This window comes from Vulpes lagopus, chromosome 3 (assembly GCF_018345385.1).
Source record: "Vulpes lagopus strain Blue_001 chromosome 3, ASM1834538v1, whole genome shotgun sequence".
Lineage (NCBI taxonomy): Eukaryota > Metazoa > Chordata > Mammalia > Carnivora > Canidae > Vulpes > Vulpes lagopus.
The window spans coordinates 116,918,191-116,938,957 of record NC_054826.1 but is presented as its reverse complement, the minus strand read 5'-3'; the positions used below and the strand labels follow the sequence as shown (position 1 = coordinate 116,938,957).

Sequence of the window (20,767 nt, the reverse complement as noted above, 5' to 3'; positions counted from 1 at the left end):
GATACCGAAACTTGAATTTCATAAAAGCTTCCTGAGTCATAAGAAACGCTTATTTTTCTCATGTTTTGTCACCCTCTCTAATTTTTCTCACGAGAGACTCCTAATTCTGGGAAACGAACAAGGGGTAGTGGAAGGGGAGGTGGGCAGGAGGATGGGATGACTGGGTGATGGGCACTGAGGGGAACGCTTGACGAGATGAGCACTGGGTGTTACACTAATATGTTGGCAAATTGAACTTCGATAAAAAATATATATTAAAATATATTAAAATATTCATATTCTAAATATATTATATTATATTATAAAATAAAATATGTATTAAAACATTCAATTTTTAAATAATTTTTTCAATTATTTTATTCAATAATTTTATTGAATATTGAATATTTTGAATAACTTTTTCAATTATTTTATTCAGTAATTTTATTCAATAAAAAATATATATTAAAAAAACATATCACCAAAAAAACGCTTATTTTCATATTTCAAAAAAATATATCTGATTATGTAAAATTCTTCTAAGCCCATGGGCCAAACATAAGCAGGTGTGGACACCTGGCTTAGAGTGGGGGTGCCTGCTGAACTTGGCTGCCAGCCCACCGTGTGCCCCGGAGCTCTTAGTCCACCTCCCTGCATCTGGGTTTTCATGTATGGAACATGAAGGGGTGGGGCCCTAGGGGTGTCACATATGGGCCCCTGCCTGCCCCCCACTCCCATGTCCATACCAGTCATCCACAAATCGTCGCGGGGCTCTCTCCCACTGAGTTCTGTTGAAGCCACACCCAGGTGACCACTGTCAGCTGACTGGAGTTGGCACACAGAGTGACATCTTTCAGCTGTTCTAGGACTCTGAGTTCCCTTAGATCCTTTCCGGCTCACATGCGCCAGCATTCCGGGCTGGAAGGTTCTGCTAGCTCATTCTTTGAGAACATTCTGGTCTCCCCAACTTTGCCCAGGTGTCTGATGGCTTTCTTTGATTTTCAGAAGTAAAATGTATTAGAAGACCGGTTGGTAGTTATATATGGGAATTAATAGTTATATTTGATTTTTTTCTTTTAAACTGTTAAATCATCTTAATGCATTTATAACTGTGAAATATTCTCCTTTGTATATGTGATACATTTTATTTTAAAAATGTGGGCAGCCCCGGTGGTTCAGCGGTTTAGCGCCGCCTTCAGCCAAGGGCGTGATCCTGGAGGCCCAGAATCAAGTCCCACGTCAGGCTCCTTGCATGGAGCCTGCTTCTCCCTCTGCCTGTGTTTCTGCTTCTCTCTCTCTCTCTCTCTCTGTCTCTCTGTCTCTCATGATTAAATAAATAAAATAAAATAAATAAAAAATAAAAATAATAATGTATTCCCATGATAAAACTAGTTAAAGCTGTTCCAAAGGATCTAGGACAAGGTTTCTCAACCTTGGCACTGTTGACTTTTGGGACCCGATAATTCTTTGTTTCTTTGTTGGGAGGGGGAGGGCTGTCCTGAGCATTGTAGGGTGCTCAGCAGCATCTTGGGACTCAGCCCAACAGAGGCCAAGTGACCCCTCTTCCCCCACCTCCCCCAATCAGAAGTGTCTCCACACACTGTCAGGTGTCCCTCCAGTTGAGTGAGAACCACAAGTCTGTCTTGCTCCCCACACCCCCCATCACCTACCTAGCTTCTCTCCCTGTACCAGTTTCTTCTGAGTATTTCCAGAGAAAGCCTGCACATACAGCAGCATAAACAGTGACTGTATATATGTAATAAATGTAACTAAACTTCTGTATTTCTTTTATTTACTTTCACACAAATGATGGCAAGTCATGCAGAAATCCAAAGTGTTTTGAATTGCATTTTTATTTTTTAAATTTTACATTTTTTTAAAGGTTTTATTCATTTGAGAGAGAGAGCAGGGGGAGGGGAGGGGGAGGGGCAGAGGGAGAAGCCAACTCCCCAGTGAGCTGGGAGCCTGCCACAGGGCTGCATCCCAGGACCCTGAAATCATGACCTAAGCTGAAGGCAGATACTTAACTGAGCCACCCAGGCACCCCTTGAATGCATTTTAAAATTTTTATTTATTAATCATTTTAAAGATTTTATATATTTGACAGAGTGAAAGAGCACAAGCAGGGGGAGCAGCAGAGGGAGAAGGAGAAGCAGGCTCCCCGCTGAGCAGGGAGCCCCATGTGAGCCTTGATCCCAGGACCTTGGGATCATGACTTGAGCTGAAAGAAGATGCTTATCTGACTCAAATCACCAGGGCGCCCCTGAATTGCATTTTTTTTTTTTTTAATAGGAAGAGCTCTGCAGCCAGAGGGAGAAAGTTGACAGGGTTTAATATGTGTGTTGTGTGACACTTGGGAACCTTTTCCCATAAGGCCTGGCTCTGCACATGGGGTCCTCTAACCAAATGTCCAGTTTCTAGCTCATCACTCAAATGTGCTGGCTCTTCACTTAACATCTCCTGTCCTCATCTTCATTAGGAAGCCATGGCAAGAGATGCTGAAGGGGCGGGCTGGCTTTTCTTGACCTTGAATTTGCCATTCAGTGTGTGTGTGTGTGGGGGGGGTGGTTGTGGGGAAGGGCAGGGGCAGTGAGCTTCCAGAGATGGAGTTGGTTAAGCTGTTTGGCATGAAACAGATGAGCCTGGGTGTCAGTTGGGGACCTCGGCCCTGGCCGAGACACTGTAGCCTCTGACTACATTAGGATAAAATATGTAGCCTTTGGTTCCCTTGAAAGGTGTTTGCATGTTCTTTCCACTGGCAAATTCCTGTGCTTCAAGGATGATGAGGTGTTTACCCACCGGTAGGTGTGATGGAAGACAGAGGCCTGGGGAGGTCAGACAAGAGCAAGGATGCCATTTGGGTGGGATTAATGGGATTGTTTTTCTGAAATACAGAGCCTGGCATCTATCATGTACACTTAATGCATTTTCCAAAAATAGTATCCCCCAGGCAGCGGTCAATATTTAGCATTTTGAGTCTTGGAAGGTTTGCAAGCTTCCCCCCTTCTTACCCTTATCTCCCTTCGTTAGGATAATTATTATTCCATTTGGTAATTATCCATTGTGTACTTCTCCGCTGATCAGATCATCCGTGGACCTTAACCTTTGTTGTTGTTGTTTTTGCTTGTATTCCTAGAGCAGGGGACTTGGCCCATGGTGCACATTCGGTAAATACAATGTAGAATAACTGAATGAGTAAAAGATTTAAATAAACTGTGTTAGGAACTGTCGTGAAGTTGGCAGAAACCTCACTCAAATTAACTAGAGTGGAAAAAAATGGGCCTTTTGAGTCACAAAACTGGAAAGTGTAGGAAATTGCTGGTTTTGAGCATGACTGGGACTTCAGGCATGGCTAGATCTAGGTGGTCCAAAGGGAATGACCCCTTCTCCATCACTCAGCTCTGCATTCTGTTTTCTTTTGTCAGGGAGCTGCTTACCACATAATTACAGTTCATCCTGTCATCTTAGTAGCCCCTGTGGGGGAGAGGGCCCATTGACCCATTTTTCCCATTACTCTCTGCAAAGCTGTGGGATTGGTCTCACTGTGGCACATGCTGTTGGCCTCATGCTTATCCCAGAAGCACTGGGGCCAAGGAGGTGGGATGCTTGGATTGATGAGGGTTGTAGGGCTTCTGTGGAAGCTTGGGGTAGACCAGAAGCAATTGACCAAACCTCATAGACTCAAATTTGGAAAGATTCTGTCCCCCAGAAGAAAATTGGGGATTGTTACTAGAAATGGGAATGGATGTTGGGCAGACTAAATGAACAGATGTCCACACAAAGAGACACCAGGTGTTTCAGGGGTTGGGCTAGAGTAGATGGTTGATTTGTTTTCCACATTTCTCACTGTGGAGGGACTATTAGCTCTTGCTGCGGGACACTTGTTTTTAATTGTTTGCAAAAAACTTTTCACATCCTTGACTCAACCTTCAGGAGGCTCTGGCAACACACCCTCCCCAACTCACCTACTGCTCCAGTCTTTTCGCTGACCCCACTTGTCTCCACACACTTCCAAATATACCCCCTGCTAAAGAGAACTCACTCAGTACCCATTTCCCCTAGACTGTGGGTCTCAGGAATGCCAAACCTGCTGTACAGAGTAGGTGCTCAGTTAATAGTTGATGAAGAATGACCTCCACTTCCTGGAGAAGCCAGGGCTGTGGACTCAGGGGCCACATTATGTTGTTTCCTATCTACACGTGCCCTGTGCTGCCAGCCAGCCTCCCCCACCCCCCAATGATTGCGCTAAGGGGGCTGGTGTGTTGTGGTGGTGAGATGCCTGAGGCCTGGTTTTCCCTAGTGCTGAGGAGACCTCTCTGAGTGAATGCTCTCCTGCCCACCCATCCATCCGTCCATCTACAAACATGGAGTATCTGGGCCATGCTCCAGTGGCTAGGATAGAGAGAAATCACTGCTCTCATGGAGCGGTCGTTCATTCTGATTGGGAGAGACTGATGATAAATAGTAGACATGATAAATACCCCATATAGCATATTAAGCTGTTGTAAGTGCTGTGGAAAAAAAAAAAAAAAGATTGGGGGCAGAGTGATAGGGAGGGCTTGCAGTTTTAAATAGGATGGTTGAAGGCCTCACTCAGGAGTCGACATTTGAGTAAAGGCCAGTGGAGGTGAGGGCTTCCACCAGGGAGTGGGAGGAGCATGTGCAAAGACCCTGTGGCAGGACAGTGCCCGCTCCATAGAAGGAATAACCATGGAGGCCAGTGGGGCTGGAACAGAAGGAGTGGGGTGGGGTGGGGGGGGGAGGATGGTAGGGGAGGAGGTCAGGCAAGTTACAGGGAAGGGATTGCCCTGGATCCAGAATCAAGACTTTGGTTTCTGTACTAAGTAAAATGGATTGACTTTAGACAGATGTTTTTTTTGGTCCTTAGTATTTTTACTGAGTTATAATTTAACCATCTAAAGTGGACAACCCTAAGGTGTTTAATATATTCACCAGGTTGTGCAACCATCATCAGCCCTATCTAATTCCAGAACATTCCTGTCAACCCAAAAGGAAACCCTACAGTCATTGACAGTCATTCCCTGTTTCTCTGACCCAGGCATGCACTCATCTCTTTCTGGGCCCATAGATTTGCCTATTCTGGATGTAAACCAATGAAATCACATAATACGGGTTTTTTGTGTGTGTGTGTCTATCCTGGCTTCTCTTTCACTGAGCATCACGTTATAATGGGCCATCCTTGTGGTAGCAGGTGTCAGTGCATGTTCCTTTTTATGGCCGAACACTGTTCCTTTGGGTGGATGTATTTGGGGCGTTCTGAGTTAGAGTTGCTTTAGATGAAAGAGGCTGGTGCGTCATCCTGCTAGTTAATGTCAGAGCCAGAACAGGAACCAGCTCTCTACTTCGCAGCGCCTAGCTCTTGGGACCCAGTTAATAGGTTCTTTGGAAGAACGGACCAACGAGTTTGGACTGGGGCCCGTAACCAGACATAAAAACAGCTGCCATATATTGCATTTTGCTGTGCCCCGGGGCAGTGTGCTGATAAAATAAGCACTTTGCAGAAGTGCCTCATTTCATGCTGCCAGCAGCCCTGCGAAGGTGTATCATGATTCGCATTTTGTAGATAGGAAAGCGGAGGCTTGCTCCGAGAGGGGAGGTGACATGCACAGGGTCCTACAGCTGATACGGGGCAGAGCTGTTGGTTTTTAATTTTTCAGCTGTGTTACCTGCCAGTATGTAATAAGGAAATGAGGTGACTCTGACCCTGCAAATGCACTGGACCACGCCACAAACCAGAGGCAGGGCCCGCAGGCCAGCATCCTGACTTCCAGGCATTCTGCTCTGAGCTCAGAAGGGCAGGGGCCTGGGCAGTTTATTTCCCGCAGTGAAAGTCTCTACTGTCTCTGGGATCCTGTGGCTCCTGTGGGGGCGGGGACTTGTGTCCATCTGTCGGGATCCAGGGTTGTCTACATTGCTTCTGATAACGTGTACTCGGTGATCTCGTAGGACGCTTGCTCTTCGCCCTGCCTGGCAGCACCTGGCACCTGTCTGTCCCCAACAGTAAAGGAGGGAAAGGCCTGGAAACCTACCTGTTGGTCTTCTGCCTCCCTCCCAAGCTGAGCAGCCCAGCCCCGGATGACTGAGTGTCCTCCCTTTGTCCTGCTGTCTCAAACATCCAAGGCCGAATTCCCGTTGGCTGGGAGCCTGGGTAGTAAATCACGAGGCTTTAATGCACGTCTGATTCTGTGAGGAAGAGAGTACCTTTGCCTCTTAGTTTTGCTTGCTTTCCCCCCATGCTCCCCTTCAATGTTCCTTCCCTGGGAGTACAAAATCCTATATTCTGTGAGCTGGGAGAAATTTTAAACAGTGCCATTAACTTTCCACCTCCACTGTCATTTCATGGATGAGACACAGGAGGCACGGGGAGAGGAGGCAACTTGCCCAGGGTGTTTCTGGGTGCCCTGAAGATTGTTGGAGACGTGCCCTGTGGAGACCGCTGTGGACAAAACCCAAGTCCTTGGCCTCTGTAAAGTTTACACTGTAGTGTAGGGGCAGACGATAAATACATATGGCTCTGCGGTAAAAGGTCATGGAAGTTGCTATGAAGACACATAAGCCAGGATAAAAGGATGCAGAGCAGGAGTGGGTCGTTTTGGGTGAAGGGATACGGCAACCTTTCCAACGGGTCAGAGGGAGGAACCAGGCCACCATCTGGATGGGAAGGTCATTTCAGGCAGAGAAACTGCAGGAGCAAAGGCCAGGAGGCACCAGGCGTTGTTATGGGGTCCCCAGAATGTCTGTCCAACCTGCTTTGGAGAAGGTTGGTGCAGAGGCCAGGATTTTCAGCTCCTGGTCACTCACTGATCTGGTTCATCCTTGGGAGTGTTTAGAGAGTGCCTGCTGTGTGCTAGACACTGCTTCACCTTTTTTTACTGCCCTCCTGGTGGCCTATTGTGGGGCGGGCTTGAACACACCACCTGGCCGAGGTAGGGAGTGCTGTTGGCACGGTCGTGTCTCTGACACAGGGACACAAGTCATTGCCATACGCTCTGCTTGCAGGTGGCCTTGTCTACATTTGCTGTCTACGTGACCGTCGACAAGAACAACATCCTTGACGCCCAGAAAGCTTTCGTGTCCTTGGCCTTGTTCAACATCCTCCGGTTCCCTCTGAATATTCTCCCCATGGTCATCAGCAGCATCGTCCAGGTACAGGCGAAGCTGGAGGGACCTCAGGGAGGGGTGATCTGGGAAAATGTGGTAAAAGCACATACAAATCCCCCTCCATGCGGCTCCCTCTGCATTACCTGTCCCACTGTGCGAGGTTGGCCTGATGAGGCTCACACCAGCAATAGGCCTCAGCCCACTGTTGGGGAAAACCCCAGCCTAAACGCCGCCCCCAGCACCCCCACTGGCCCCAAATCCCTAAAGTCCATGGCAGTGATTCTCTAAAGAGAGGAAACCGTCTGCTCGGTCACACTTTCACTCTCTGCGAAAGTTCCTACACTTTGCAACTAGTGGTATTTTTTTGTATTTTTCTCTCCAGCATTGAACATGTTCATACTGAAAACCCGATTTTCAGCCACACAGACAGATCCACCTTAAGATTTGGTTGTACAACTTGGGTTGTATGCTTTTATTAAAAAAATTAATAAGTAAATGAAACCCCTTTTTGTTGTGAGAAAATTCAAATGTCCACAGAAGTAGGGAGAGAACAGAACAGTAAGTATAATAACGAACTCTGTAGCATTCACCCAGATTCGACATTTTGCCACACTTGGCTCATCTAATCCTTTTTCTGTCTTCCCTACCCCTCCCCCGCTTCCTTCCTTCTTTTCTTTGCCAAAGAAATTTTTTCTTCTCTTTTTTCTGTTTTTTTTTCTTTCTTTTTCTTTTCTTTCTGTTTTTTTGTGTTAAGATTTTTTGAAATTTTTAAGTGATCTCCATACCCATCGTGGGGCTCCAGCTCATCACCCTGAGATCAAGAGTCACAGGCTCCACCGACAGAGCTAGCCAGGCACCCCTGAGGAATTTTAAAGCCGACCTGAGACCTCTTGACATTTCACCCCTAGACGCTTCAGCGTGCATTTCTTCTTCCGTTGTTTTGTGGGTTTTTTTTTCCCTTCCATTTACTTTTATGGGATAGGATTGATATATAATGTTGTGTACATTTTTTTTTAAAGATTTTATTTATTCATGATAGACATAGAGAGAGGCAGAGACACAGGCAGAGGGAGAAGCAGGCTCCATGCAGGGACTCTATCCCAGGTCTCCAGGATCACGCCCTGGGCCAAAGGCAGGTGCTAAACCTCTGAGCCACCCAGGGATCCCCTGTTGTGTACATTTAAGGCATTACAATGTGTTGATCTCACACCTCGGTGTGTGGCTGCCAGATGACTGCTGGGGTGTTAGCTTACACCTCTATCATGTCACATGATAGCATTTCCTTTTTCGGACAGGGGCTGTGGAGATACTGTCCATTAGCCACCTCAAAGCATGGACCGCAGTATTGCTGATCGTCATCACTCTGCAGCAGCTCTCCAGCTCTTGCTTCTCCCCCTGCCACTTGGTGGCAAGTTTGTCCCCCTACACAGGGCCACTGCCTCTTATCATTCTTTCTTAATCCCCCCTGCCCTCTTTTTTTTTTAATGCCCGTTGTGGGCTCTGAAAGGAAAATACACAAGAAACCAAAACCTGTTCTGTGTTTCATTCTGAGGCACACTCTTGTGGGAAACACCACGCCTCCAGAGAGGAGGGAGGATGTGGCCTCTCAACACCAAGGGGAAACCATGAGAAGTTAGCCTCGAACTGTTCGTTTTGCAAAAATACTTTGAAAACTAACTGCAGCCTGCAATTGCTTTCTCTGCAGGCAAGTGTCTCCCTCAAACGCCTCCGGATCTTCCTGTCTCACGAGGAGCTAGAGCCTGACAGCATTGAGCGAAGGCCCGTCAAAGACGGTGTGTGTGTGTTGAGTTCCCCTGTGCCACCCTTGTGCTCGCCCTATGGCATGGAGGCTCCCCTTGGGGGTGGCTGCACCCTCAGCCTGCCTGCGAGGCCCCAGGGAGCAGGAGCTCTGCAGAGCCGGGTGGGCGTTGGGCCTTATCTTGCATATCCCAGGCTGGCAAACTTCAACTTCTATTTTCTTGGTGTTTTCTGGTTACGAGACCGCCAGAGGGTGAGGCCTCCCGCACGGAGCAGGCTCTAGGGCTCAGATCTCCACTGTTCTGGGCCAATGGGCAGGCAGGCACAGCAAGGACATCAGAGACTGACCGCCTCTGTGTACTTGGGCAGGTCACTTGACTGCCCCGAGCCTGTTTCCCCATCTCAGTAATGGGAACAAAGATGGCTTTGTGTGTCAGAGTGTTATATTTTATTTTATTTTATTATTATTATTATTTTTATGTGTCAGTGTTACGTGGTGGATTTGTACTGGTAGGCTTCTGTCTTTTGTGACTCAGTAATTTATCATTTCCTAGGCAGCCGCCCTGAGTGGGGATCTTATTCCCAGCTGTATGTCCAAGCACTTAATCATAAATATTAATGCATTACCGACAGTGACTACTTTTCACTTGAGTGACACTCCCATCGTGCACATTGGAAACGTGGAAACCCCCATTTTACAGATGAGGAAACTGGCTTAAGTCACTGGCCCGAGACTGCACAGCTAATAAGAAGTAGAGGCAGGATTCAGACCCACAGCCAGTCAGTGGAATCTGCTCTGAGCCACTCTACAGTGTTGCCATAGGGAGATTCGCTGAGCACCTACTGTGTGCCCAGCACCACAGCGGTATGCGGTCCATGTCATTATTAGCTGTTGTACTTCACCGAGAAGCACAATGAGGCCCAGAGAAGTTAAGTAACTTGCCCGAGCCCGTCTAGCTAGGCAGCGGCGGCACAGGGACTGGACCCATAGAGTTGGGCTCCAGAGCCCAGTAAATACAGGTCAGGGGAACAAACACGTGTATTCGTTTGTTGAAAGGTCTGAGCAGTGCCTGCCCCTAGTAGGCTTTCAGATATCCTCGGTGGTGTGCAGGACACTTAGCGCAGCGCCTGGTCTGCACACGTGGTGGCCGTTACTCCCCTAGGGGGAGAGAGAAGGGATCTGGGACATTTGCAACTCAACCCTTTAGGGCTGGTTCCTTAGCCCCAGTGCTGCCGACGTTCGAGGCCTGAGCGTTCTTTGCTCTGGGGGCCGTCCCCTGAACTACAGGATGCTGAGCAGCATGCATGGCCTCTACCCACTAGATGCAGGTGGCACCCACCCCAGTTTTGACAAACCAGAACTGTCTCCAGACATGATGTCCCTTGGGAGGGGGCCACAAAGTTGCCCCCATTGAGGACCCCTATTTATAGAATGCTGGAATCCTCTTCCTGCTATCCCTGGCCTTGGTCATGAGTTTCTGCCGTCCCAAGGACCTGGTCTCCCCTGCTACCCTGTAGATGGTACAGTGCCATCTCCTCCTGGGTCACATTTCTCTGTGTAACATGGGGCCAAAGTTTGGGGCAGCCCAGGGAGATTTCAGGTTCCTAAAGTAGCTCCCAGCTCCCTGCGGGGGTCCTATTGGAAACCACCCCCAGGCTTCCTGGTGCGGTCCAGGCCTCAGCACCCCCTTCTTAGACAGGTTGACTTTTTGAGGTGTTTATCTACACTCCATGGGTGCCTGATGAGGCCACCTTGGTAGCTCCCAGCCATGTATGGTGTTTTCTAGCTTGTCTGGTTCAAGAGGCTTTTCTTAAATTACTTAAATAGCACCTTCCAATTTCTTCCTCGTTCTGTGTTGCAAGGGGGCAGGGTGCAGGGCATGGGTGGAGGGAGGGTGAGGTTAGGTTAACCAGTAACTTCCTCTTGCTGGGGGGTTTTTGTTTCTTTGATGTGTGTGTGGGGTTGGGGGGGGATGTCTTTCTCTGATAGCTTAAAAGCCCATCCATCTTATCTCTAAGTGGTTTTAAGGAGACTCATAATGAAGAGTTAGAAATTATTGTTTCAAGTAAGGGGGACATGAGGTCAAAGGACAGGAAGGGGGGAAGTAGATGCGGACAGAGGGGCCGGGATCTGAGAATCCAGGGCTGTTGTGGATAGAATGCTGGCTTTGTCCTAGGGCCCTGCCCACCCCATCCGCCCTGATCCTCCCCTTGATACCCCACCTCCTGCCTTTTCAGTCTGTGAATGGTGTTTCAGAAAGACTGACCTCCTGTGATGTGAGCCTGGGAAGGGGGATCTGGGGAGAGGTGTTAGGAGGCAGCCCTGCAATCTGGGTACTTTGGCCCAGACCCCGCTTGAACATAAAGGAAGGGCCTAGGGTGTGGTGAGGGGCGGGGGGGGGGGGGGGCGGTGTCAGGCTGATGGAGAGAGCTGCTGCTTCCCCACTGGCCTTGCCTCCTGCTGGGCTGCCCACAGCTGCCTGATCCTCCCAAGATGGGGTGAGGGAGCCACAGAGCCCTGCGGAAACCCCGGGGGTCCCCCCCCTCCCCCGACCACTGCCAGATGGGCATCTGGATGGTGCAACCTCCTGTCATTCGGGGCAGAGCCCTGTTGTGGTTTCCTTCTGTTTTGTGGGTCTGGTTGGGGTTCTTTAGAAACCGAGGCTGATGTAACCAGATAATGCCTAGTGCAAGTGTCTCACATCTGGCATTGAGCTAAACAAAGATTAGGGAAAAAATAAAAAAAGCGAGAGCCTCCTGCTCACACTCAGTCTCAGGACTTCCATCTCTGCCTGACATGTTGTTGCTGGTGCTTTTCAGGTGGGGGCACGAACAGCATCACTGTGAAGAATGCCACGTTCACGTGGGCCCGGAGCGACCCTCCAACGCTAAGTGGGTAAGCCGGGATGTCGAGAGAGCCACAAGGCTCCGGCCAAACATGGGTTTGAATTCTAGCCACACTCTGTGACACTGAAGAGGCTACTTTGCCTTTCTGAGCCTCAGTTTACCCATCTGGGAAGTAGGTCCAGTCGTCTCCCCTTGGGCTGCAGGAAGGAGCAGGTGCGAGTGTGCTGGCACAGAGGGTTCCTTTGGATTGTAAATGACAGAAGCCTTGCACAGATAGGCGTAGGCAACAAACGGAGATTTTTGGCTTGCATGAGTGAGAGCCACTCTCAGGTACAGTGTGATCCAGGGGCTTGGTGTCATCAGGGTTCTCTCCATCTTGTCTCTCTTCAGTTTCCCTCCGTGCTGCTTCCTTCTCAAGCTGCCTCTCCCTTCATGATGGCAAATGGCCCCCATCCGCTGGGAGTGTACCCGTTACCAGGGCTGGAGACACCCCTCCCCGCCATGTCTCACTGGTCCACATTGGGTCATGTGCCCCTCCCTGGGCCAGTCACATGCTGGGAGAGACAGTGCACCCGGATTGGCGGGGCTGGGTCTGAGGCCATGATGCTGCAGAGGGTGGCAGGCAGGCTGGGATCTGCTGAAGGGAATGCTTGTCAGCAGGGATTGGCTCCCAGGACACATGCCTCTTCTCCATCCCGTCCAGGGTCCTCGGCTGCCTGAGTCCCCCTCTCTTCCCACCCAGCCCTCATTTTCCCACAGCACACAGCGTCCAGGGAATTGCCCCAGTTCCCCGGGCCACTTGTCAGGTGCCTCTCTACTGCTTTCTGACCTGGGGAGGCCTTGCCCCCTGGCTCTGTCAGGCTTCCCCATAGGAGTCCCCAAAACACAGGGCTAAGTTTATCCCCCAAACCCCTTAATGGTTACCCCCTCACCAGATGGCCACATTGTTGCTGTGTATTAACTCAGGAAACAGGCCTGCGTGGGAGCTGAGGTGGCGAACGCTCTAGAGAAAAGAATCTTTGTTGACACCTCCCTTGGAAACCCCTGCATGCTTGGGAAGTTCTCATGTCTAACTTAAGTCCTGCCTGCTTCAATTTTAGCTTTTCTCTCATCTCTTCATCTCTGTCGTCTTCTTGCTCCAGTCACCCACCCCACTCCCACCCTTGAACTCCCTAAACCTTTCCCAATCCGTACCTTTTCTCTCCTCAGCCTGTAAAAATACTCCATTCCCGCCTGGACAGTCCCAGGAGCTGCCTCACTGTGCTTCGTGTTCTGTGGTGGCCCTGCCATCCGTCCCCCTCTCCGCACCAGAGCAAAAGTATGATGCGTGTGGCCGTGCCACAGATTCACAGCATTGACCAAGCCAGTGACAGCAAACGTCTAACAGTATTTCCACTGAAATGTTGAAGCCATAATAGCATCCGTGGGAAAGCAGAGCCGGAGCAAGGAAACCTGCCTCCCGCCTCTGTCTGCTCGGGGTGCATCCGGCCACGGTGGGCCGCCACCTGTTCGGGGGAGGGCATGGCTGACGCGGAGCACCTGTGTCATTTCAGCATCACCTTCTCCATTCCGGAAGGTTCCTTGGTGGCCGTGGTGGGCCAGGTGGGCTGCGGAAAGTCATCTCTGCTCTCGGCACTCCTGGCGGAGATGGACAAGGTGGAGGGGCATGTGGCTATCAAGGTAGGACGGGGACTGGGCAGGTGAGGGGTAGCTGGCTGGGTGTGGGGGGGCTGCCGGCCTGAGGGGAAGGTCAAGTGCGATCCTGGGTTTTGTTTCCCGACAGCCCCTCGATAGAAGCAAGAGCAGCCAGGACTCCCTCCTCCTCTCTCGTTCTCTGCTCTTCCCCGTGCCCTGCTAGAAGGCAAGAGTTGGCCTCACTAATTTCCTGTCATATTCCAGCCCCGAGAATAGCGCCCAGCAAGTAGTAGGTGCTCCATAAATACCGAGTAAACACATGGGTGCTCCCTGGTCCTCTCCCTCACTCGCTCACCCTGTCCTGGTCTCTGGCCCCCTGTGCATCTCATGGTCTTAGTGGCACGAGTCTTTCTGGCTTGTTCTTTCTGTACATGCATCTCTCTGTATCACTTTTTATAAATGTAGCAAAACGTAAACGTAAAAGTGTTTATTTGTATCTTTTTTTTTTGTTTTTTTTTTTTTAGAGAATCCTCTTGAAAACTTTTTAAATCCGAAGCATTCCTGGGATTCTTAATATGGGACTAAAAGAAGGACTCACAGTTTTTATTGGTTTTTAAACATACAGAGTACTTTGAACTAAGTTGGAATACTTCTCAGGAGAGAGTTTAAAAGGCTGCTTCACTGACCAGATTAGTCTCATTGGAAGTCAAGAACCCCTTTGTGCATTTAGCTTATGCCCCATGAAGGACCTTGCCTGGTGTAAGAGTCTTCCCTCAAAGTTTTATGGACACCGGCATTTCCTGGAGCGTGGTCTACAGCAAACTCCTCTTGCAGTCGTTTGGAGGGTAGAAAGTTCTGGGCTCCCACGAACTTGGGAGATGCTGCAAACTCCGCATCCCTCCCTCTCGGTGACTTAAAGTAAACATTAATAAAGTAAAGGCTCTGAGAAGTCCCGCGAGGTGAAGAAGACCCATTTAACTTTGGGTCACCCAGTGTGTCCCAGACATATTTGCCCATACTCTTTATTATTTGTTCAACAACTGTTGGCATAATGTCTCTGAAAGTCTCCTTTTGGGAATGCTGGTTTATGTAGTTGTTTTTATTTCAGAGCGAAATCCTTCGTTTATATGAGGCCCTTTAGCCTGGTATGCATTAGTAGAGAAGTACACATTATAATCGTTGGATCTAAACTAATGACATTTAGCTGTTATTTTAAATGTCCCATCACTGCTCTCAAGTGCATGTTTACTAAAATAAGATTAATGACCACTGTGACCTAGGTTGATGGAGAAGACTCTAAACCATCCGCATTGTGTTCTGTTTCATTGATGGGGTTCCCACCACTGCAGTTCTATTGACCTTTTGGGCTGGATGATTTTCTTCTGTGGGGGCTGTGCTGTGCTTCTGTAGAGTGTTCAGCGTTCCTGACCTCCATCCACTAGATACTGGTAGCGGCCTCCAGTTGGGACAACCGAGAGTTGTCTGGATGTTGTCAGATGTCCCCTGGGGAGCAGAATTGCCCCTGGTAGAGAACTGCCATTTTAAAGTAAAAGTACAAAAAAAGCCTTTAAATACAAAAATAATAGATCTAGAAGTTGAGGTTGCACCCGAGTATTTGGTTCGATGGGTTGACAGATTTCTAACTGGTTATTTTACCATGCAAAGGCACATGCTAGAAATATTAATTTTCTCCAAATATTTTTTTTTTGTCTGAATTACCTGTGGGCCCTCTGGTGGGACTTTGTGATGTATTGGTCTCTTTTGAAGTGAGGGCATTAGAGTCAGCAGTTTAGCTTAGTAAATATTTATCTGAGAATGAAGGTTAAATTTGGGACAGCTGGATCCCACTGCCAGCCTCATCCCCCTAGAATTCCCTTATGTAAGAATCTTTACTGGGATACCTGATTGGTTCAGTGGTTGAGCATCTGCCTTCAGCTCAGGGTGTGATCCTGGAGTCCTGGGATCGAGTCCCACATCGGGCTCCTTGTGAGGAGCCTGCTGTGCCCTCTGCCTCTGCCTTCTCTCTGTGTCTCTCATGAGTAAATAAATAAAATCTTTAAAAAAAAAAAAAGCATCTTTACTGGCCCTTCCAGAAAAGCCCACACTCCCCATAAGGACCCCTGGCCTGGTGTGAGCTGGCCCCCCACTCCCCTGCACATTCCTACCTGTCTTCCCCCTCACACCATGTTCCAGTCGTACTTGCCTTCCTGTTCCTTGGATGTTCTAGGTTCTTCTCATCTCTGGACCTTTGCCTGTGCTGTTCCCTCTGACCAGCTATGCTCTTCCATCCCCTGTTTGTCACACCCGCTTATCCTCACCTGTTGATCATTACTTAAAACTTTCTTACTAAAATACGTGAAACAGATACCCTCACCCCTAGCCTTATTCTTTTTTTTTTTTAAACATTTTTTTTGATCTTTATTTATTTATGATAGTCACAGAGAGAGAGAGAGAGAGGCAGAGACACAGGCAGAGGGAGAAGCAGGCTCCATGCACCGGGAGCCCGATGTGGGATTTGATCCCGGGTCTCCAGGATCGCGCCCTGGGCCAAAGGCAGGCGCCAAACCGCTGCGCCACCCAGGGATCCCCCCTAGCCTTATTCTAATGACATTCTTGGCACTTTATCACGTGGAAATGAACACTGAACTTTGGAAATGGACAATTTTTGAAACTGAAGTCTTTGCTTAAATTTCATCAAGGAAATTTACCTGAGAAATCCTTCTGTGATGACCCAAGCTAGGTCTCCCTTTATATATATATGTATACACATATATAATGAATATATATATATATATATATATATATATATATATTCATTCATTCATTCATGAGAGACACCTAGAGAGAGAGAGAGAGATTGAGAAAGGCAGAGACACAGACAGAGGGAGAAGCAGGCTCCCTGCAGGGAGCCCGACATGGGACTCGATCCCGGGTCTCCAGGATCTGGCCCTGGGCTGAATGTGGCGCTAAAGCCCTGAGCAACCTGGGCTGCCCTAGGTCTCCCTTTTTAAAAGACGTCTTGAAGGATGCATATATTTTTCTCTCTTAGCATTTACCATAACTATAATCAAATTATTTTTTTATTTTGTGAGGGATTTCTTACTTTTTTTTAAGATTTTTTGGGGGGGGGGAGAGAGAAAGAGTACATGAGTAAGGGAGGAGGGCTAGAGGGAGAGGGAGAAGCAGACTTCCTGCTGAGCAGGGAGCCCAACATGGGGCTCGATCCCAGGACCCTGAGATCCTGACCTGAGCCTATGAGCCACCCAGGCACCCCAGGGTCATCTTTTTCTTGAGATGGAGGAGTTTTAGTGGCTGCTGGAAGCATTCAGTGAATACTTATTAAACACAGAACTATCATCTGTACCAATTTCCACTCCTGAATTCCTGATATTAGAGTCTGTGACTGACCCAGCATGAGGTCTGATCCTAGCTCTGGCATCTGAGTCTGCCGTGACTCAGTTTCCCCTTGCTCGAACAGTGGATGTGATGAAAGTATCTTGGGAAGTAGGGCTCTCCAGGTGGGTGGGTGGGCTGGCTGCTATCTTGATCACCAAGGCTTGTCTGTCTGTCTGTCTTGCTGCCTTCTAGGGCTCAGTGGCCTACGTCCCCCAGCAGGCCTGGATTCAGAATGATTCTCTCCGAGAAAACATCCTTTTCGGACACCAGCTACAGGAACGGTATTATAAGGCTGTGATTGAAGCCTGTGCCCTCCTCCCAGATCTGGAAATCCTGCCCAGCGGGGACCGGACAGAGATTGGTGAGAAGGTCAGTATGGCTTCAGCATGGCTCCTATTACTGGTGAGCCAGAAAATCTTCTCCCATTAGTGTGTGTGTGAGTTGATTGTAGGGGGGCTGACCCACACTGGGCTCAGCTAGCCAGCTCCACTCCACATGGCAAGCCCACTGTGCTCAGGTCCAGCCTGTGGGGTTGGCTGGGGTCTGCCCCAGACCCCATCTTGTTGGGGCTTAGGCTGAAGGGGCAGTAGCTCTTCCCTGAAGGGGGCGGGGAGCTCTCATGGTGGCAGCGGAAGCCCAAGAGAACCCCCCCAAAAAAACCCGAAAAACGAAACCACGTGATGACCCTTAAAGCATATTGTCATTTTCATTTGATTGAACGGAAAGATAAGGGAGCAGCAAGTGCACCCTACCTTTACGGTCACGTGGCAGTAATCATATGACAGAGGGTGCTGTACAGGGGGCAGGGTACCCCTGGAGTCAGAGGTCCACAGTCCCTTTCAAAGTAAGGATAGTAGTAAAAATAACACTAGAGTAGCTAACAGTTACTGAGCATTTACTGTGTGCCAGGCAGTGTCATAAGCATTTTACATGCATTCTGTCCTACAGCAAGGCCATGAGATGGACTTTACTGTCATTTCTATTTCATGGTTAAGGAGGAAGAGGCATAGAGGGGCTGAGTGACTTGCCCTAGCTTTTTCCCACCTCAGGGCCTTTGCATGTGCTTTTTCCTTTGCTCGGCCTGCCCGTTGCAACACCCCTGGTGGTTATCTGGTGTATGCGTGGGGAGTACAAATGTTCCACAGCAGCACCAAGGAGCTTTTCCTGCCTCTCTTTAGTTATAAGCCAGTGGCTTCACCAGCTTCTTTCATTGGTGAGCGATTTCTTTTATCTGAGGGACGTCTACAGCCCCTTGGAAAGAAAAACAACTATTAGCAGGGCTCTTTGGGTTTTCAGTTAGCAGAGGAGCCTGGGCTAGCTGTTGTTTTAACACAAAGTGTCTGTTTCTACCGCTTGCGGAGACTCCTAACTGTCCCTGTGTAGGTCCCAGGACCAGACTCTAAAATGAGAGAATATGCTTGGGTCTGGTGTCTGCCCCTCGGCCAGGGGGCAGACCAGGGAGTTGTGGCCAGGGGGCCCATTCAAAAGAATGTGGCTGCCAGGACCCCAGCTCGGTGCCTGGGGAGGGCAGGCCTCCCTCAGGAGAGACTGGGCACTTAACCAGTGGGCCGTCCACTTTGTGGGCGGTCCATCCCTGGCCACATATGGAGATGACAGGCGGTCATCTGTTCCTGGAGGGAGGGCTGGCAGTGCTGCTGTGTGCTCCGTGGAGCACCCCTGTGGGAGTTAGAAATGCGTGCCCTTCCTGCCGGTGAGTGGGGCTGGGTTTCGGCACCCCCAGGGTACAGCCTGCCTCTGCTCTGTGTGCTTTCACAGCGACAGAGAGAGCAGAGCAGCCTCACAAACGTGTTCGCTGTTACCACCTGTAACAGCAGCAGCCACAGTAGGATCATCACTGCGCGTGCTGCTGCCTTCCTTGAAGCCCCCCATCATTTGCTGCCACCAGCTAGCCTTTGCCCAATATCTGCTCTGTGCCAGGTGTCTGCTCAGCAGCTCACGGGGGGCTCCAGTTTTCTCTTTTGCTTATAAAATAAGTCGAGTGTCCAAGACCCCACGGTGGGCCTTGAACCCAATTCACGCAGATACGACCTCATGCCTTGGCTTCCTGCTCACACGAGAGGAGGCGAGATAGCCACGCAGGGTGGCCAGCCTGGGCCTGCGGCATCCAGCCTGGGCCTGGGCCTGCTCCTACCCGTCTGCATGTGTCAAGGCCCCAGGAAACCCACCCTTCTGCTGTGTCTCTTCCCAGGGCGTGAACCTGTCTGGGGGCCAGAAGCAGCGAGTGAGCCTGGCGCGGGCCGTGTACTGTGACTCTGACATCTACCTCTTCGATGATCCCCTGTCAGCAGTGGATGCTCACGTGGGAAAACACATATTTGAAAATGTGATTGGCCCCAAGGGGATGCTGAAGAATAAGGTACCTGCCTAACAGGCAGGGCCCGGGTGTCTGGCTGTCCTGCTCTTTGGTTAAGTCAGAATGTGTCCCCTTTGGGAATCCTTCACTTCCCACTTACCAGGATTTTTTCTTTAATTGGACTTTAGAACACTTTTTTTTTTTTTTAAGATTTTATTTATTCATGAGAGACACACAGAGAGAGGCAGAGGCAGAGGGAGAAGCAGATTCCCTGCGGGCATCCCGATGCGGGACTCGATCCCAGATCACGCCCTGAGCCAAAGGCAGACGCTCAACCGCTGAGCCACCCAGGCGTCCCTAGAGCATATTTCTAATGCTTCCCTTGGATACCTTCCCAGGACAGCCTTCTTGCTCTTGTCTTTACAGGGGGAAGCCCTTGACACTGATTTGCAGTGCTCTCTCTACTTGGCCAACGGAGGCCCCTCTCTCTGACTTAATTATAGAGGTGGCTTCGCAGAGGGAAATCCCAGCCCCTCTGAATAGGCAGCGCCCCCGTCCCTGCCAAGGTGGCCGTGGGCCTAGCCTTGGGAGCGGGGAAGCTGCCACAGACCGTAATGACAGGAAATGGGTCCTCTCCTCTATATGATGATTATTATTTTTCTGGGATACATGGTGGCTGGGAGGGAGCACTGGTTCTTTTTCTTCTTCTTCTTCTTTTTTTTTTTCCTGCTAGAGAAAAGAAGTAACACACATACCCATGGGGAAAATATAGGAGATCAGAAAAACACGAAAAAGAAAATCACAAGCAATTATGCATAGTCTCACCTCAGAGATTTTTCAATTTTTTTCAAGTCTTAACAAAGTTGTTTAATAGGGTTATTCATATTATATACGTGTATACATATATATATATGTATGTATGTAGTAGGCATCATGCTATTTAACTTATTGTAAGCATTCCCATACACAACAAAAATTTTTTTTTTTAAAGAAATTTTGGTTACTAGTGGCACCTGGGCGGCTCAGCGGTTGAGCGTCTGCCTTTGGCTCAGGTCATGATCCCAGGGTTCTGGGCTCGAGCCCCACATCTCTGCCACCCACTCACCCTGCTTGTGGCCCTCCCTTCTGCACCCTAGTTCTTTTTTTTTTTTAATTGGAGTTCAGTTTGCCAACATATAGCATAACACCCAGTGCTCATCCCATCAAGTGGCCCCCTCAGTGCCTGTCACCCAGTCACCCCCACCCCCCTGCCCACCTCCCCTTCCACCACCCATAGTTCGTTTCCCAGAGTTAGGAGTCTCTCATGTTCTGTCTCTCTCTCTGGTATTTCCCACTTATTTCCTCTCCTTTCCCCTTTATTCCCTTTCACTATTATCTATATTCCCCAAATGAATGAGAATGTATAATGTTTGTCCTTCTCCGACTGACTCACTTCACTCAGCATAATACCCTCCAGTTCCATCCACATCGAAGCAAATGGTGGGTATTTGTCGTTTCTGATGGCTGAGTAATATTCCATTGTATACATAGACCACAGCTTCTTTATCCATTCATCTTTCCATGGACACCGAGGCTCCTTCCACAGTTTGGCTATTGTGGACATTGCTGCTCTAAACATCAGGGTGCAGGTGTCCTGGCGTTTCACTGCATCTGTATCTTTGGGGTAAATCCCCAGCATGCACCCTGGTTCTTGTCTCGGGAGCAAGGGGCCAGCAG

At 49.2% G+C, this 20,767-nt stretch overlaps 1 protein-coding gene across 1 annotated transcript in view; it reads left to right on the top strand.

Annotated features, from left to right (window-relative positions):
• ABCC1 (ATP binding cassette subfamily C member 1) overlaps positions 1-20,767 on the top strand; it is a 136,929-nt gene that overhangs the window by 79,580 nt on the left and 36,582 nt on the right. Inside the window, exons 13-18 of the mRNA XM_041747393.1 lie at positions 7,000-7,146; positions 8,807-8,894; positions 11,680-11,755; positions 13,260-13,386; positions 16,930-17,106; positions 18,947-19,114. Coding sequence (XP_041603327.1) covers positions 7,000-7,146; positions 8,807-8,894; positions 11,680-11,755; positions 13,260-13,386; positions 16,930-17,106; positions 18,947-19,114 — 783 coding nt within the window. The remainder of the gene's footprint in view (positions 1-6,999; positions 7,147-8,806; positions 8,895-11,679; positions 11,756-13,259; positions 13,387-16,929; positions 17,107-18,946; positions 19,115-20,767) is intronic.